At 34.1% G+C, this 2,707-nt stretch overlaps 1 protein-coding gene across 1 annotated transcript; it reads left to right on the top strand.

Annotated features, from left to right (window-relative positions):
- The first annotated feature begins 981 nt into the window (after positions 1-981).
- On the top strand, positions 982-2,371 carry LOC103503551 (protein TORNADO 2). Its single transcript, XM_008467761.3, has 2 exons — positions 982-1,644; positions 1,939-2,371. Exons 1-2 carry the CDS (start codon positions 1,147-1,149, stop codon positions 2,263-2,265), a joined length of 825 nt encoding a protein of 274 aa, XP_008465983.1. The 5' UTR covers positions 982-1,146; the 3' UTR covers positions 2,266-2,371.
- Positions 2,372-2,707: the final 336 nt, after the last annotated feature.

The following is a 2,707-nucleotide window of genomic DNA, read 5'->3' as shown; positions in this document are numbered from 1 at the left end:
ATTGTCGATTTTTCAGCCTAAAGATAATGTTTTAAGTTTTCACTGTTCACTGATTAGGTCGAGTTAGTTCAACTTAAGAAAACCTACATTATCGAACTTCAAAATCTTATTTTGTTATTTCTTTATGTCCCGTTTCGTAACTATTTTGAAATACTACTTGTACTTTCTACTTTATTTTTTTGTTATCTATATTTTATCGATAGTTTAAGGAAACAAGCTAAATATTTTAAAACTAAAAAAAAAAAGTATTTAACTTTCAAAAATTTGTTTTTGTTTGTGGAATTTGGCTAAGATTCAACCATTTTGAATGTAACAAATATGCAAATCATTATAAGACATAGAAAATAAATAGACTTAATTTTCAAAAACTACAAAAACAACAAACGAAATGGTTACTAAACGAGATCTTAGTCATCCATTTCACATATTTTCTTTTTTTAAAAAAGAAAACACGACAAAAATAAAGAGAGACTTACGGTTTGAGATTTAAGACAAACAAAACACAACAAAATCTAACAACCAGCAAAGAAGAAAGAAAAAAAAAGAAAGAAAACCCAACACACAAGAAGGCAGAAAAATGTTACAAGGAGAAGAGTACTCATGTTTGATCCTTATAAAAGAAAACTTCATACCACATGGAATGAGTAAAAATCTTAGGCCCAACCATGTAGACTCATTAGTTAAGGAGAATGTAAACTAAGTAGAATTATAAACAGACAAACCAAAGTGTGGCAGCATGGCTATGTTTGATGAAATTAAAAATGTAATGTTTTAGTTCCAATTGTTAGATTAAAATGACCAAGAAAAATGGCCATGAGTATATACTCAAATTCATGGTTGGGCATGCAGGTAATGGCCAGCCCAATGAATTTATCCAAAGAACTAGGGGCTCTTGGTCCAAAAGTCCAACACCTGCAAGTACTCCCAAACCAACTGTTTAAATTGGATTGCTTAACTTTTGATTAGCTAGCATACACTTATAACGCACAGTATCTCATCACATCTAAAAAAGACTCGATCCTAGTTTGAACACAAAGTGAAAAGAAGAAGAAAAAAAAGGTAATACTTTCATTGTTATTTGTACACTCTCTTACTATCTCAACACTCTCATTTCTCATCCCTCACCCCCCAAAAGAAGGAAAAAAAATGGCACTGAACAAGACCGTAATGGGAGCCATAAACTTCATCGCCATGGTTGTATCAATCCCCATCATCGGCGCCGGAATCTGGCTCGCCACGCAACAAGACAATGCCTGTGTTCAAATCCTGCAATGGCCACTCATTATATTCGGTGTCGTTGTCCTTCTCGTTGCGGTTGCGGGGTTTATCGGAGCCTTTTTACGCATCAATTGGCTACTCATTGCATACCTTGTGGCTATGCTCATTCTCATTGTTCTACTTGGTTGCTTGGTGGGTTTTATTTATATGGTTACTATTAGAGGGTCAGGGCATTTGGAGCCTAATAGAAGTTATTTGGAGTATCATCTTGAGGATTTTTCTGGGTTTCTTAGGCATAGAGTTCAAAGCTCTTTTAAATGGGATTTGATTAGAAGTTGTTTGAGTTCTTCTTCTATGTGTGCTGAGTTGAATCAAAGCTTTCGTTTGGCTCAGGATTTCTTTACTGCTCCCATTTCTCCTCTTCAGGTATGTACATATATTGTATCACACTTCTCTTATTAAATACTTCTTCCTTTTTCATTGAGATTTTCCATACTGACAGGAATTAAAATATTATACTTCATGTACTAAGTTGTTACAAGTGGATAAAAGCTTTCAGATAAAACATATAACATTCATCCTAAAGATCAAAAGTTGAAAAATCTTCCTTTGATGCCACTCGTAAAAGTTAAACAAACAAACCCTAATTTTGGAAAGCAAAAGTGTGTCTTTTCGTTGTGTTGAAAATGGAATTGGTTTTTTTTTTCTTTGTTGAGACAGTCAGGATGCTGCAAGCCACCAACATTATGTGGATACACATTTGTGAACCCAACATATTGGATAATGCCTATAAACAATGCTGCTGATATGGATTGTTTGAAGTGGAACAATGACCAAACCCAGCTTTGTTATGGTTGTGATTCTTGCAAGGCTGGTTTGCTAGAGAGCTTGAAGAATCAATGGAGGAAAGCTGATATTATACTCCTTTTGTCTCTTATTGCTCTCGTTTCTGTTTATTTGATTGCTGCTTGTGTCTTTAGAAACGCCAAAACTCAGAAACTCTTTGATAAATACAAGCAAGGCCAACCACCCCAACCCTATATTTAATCCCAAACCTATATGATCGATCTTCGTGTAATTTTAGGCCTTTTGTTTGAATATTTATCAACCAACTAATGGGGATGTCTCTATAATGTAATTTACTTCATTTTAAGCCCTCTTCTTCGATAATGTTTATGTTTCTTGTTTTTTCATTTTTTGCAAAGAAAATTTCTAGTTCATGAGATATTTGAAAATTCAACGACTATGTCCATTACTAGGAAAGTAAAATTATGGGTATGAATGGGAAAAGGAATTGAGGGAATGGTAAATTGAATGATTGGGGGTTGAAATTTGAGACAAAGGACATGATTTGAGGGAGGGAGCACCGAAAGGTGATTAATGCTTTTGAAAAAATGGTGACAATATAATAATTCTTATGGAACCATAGGCCACAAGATGACTTTTTTGGACCAAGATAATATGCACCTTTTTTTTTGGGGGTTTGTAA

This window comes from Cucumis melo, chromosome 4 (assembly GCF_025177605.1).
Source record: "Cucumis melo cultivar AY chromosome 4, USDA_Cmelo_AY_1.0, whole genome shotgun sequence".
In the NCBI taxonomy this organism is placed as follows: Eukaryota; Viridiplantae; Streptophyta; class Magnoliopsida; order Cucurbitales; family Cucurbitaceae; genus Cucumis; species Cucumis melo.
The sequence above is the reverse complement of the archived record's forward strand: the minus strand, read 5'-3'. Positions and strand labels throughout refer to the sequence as shown.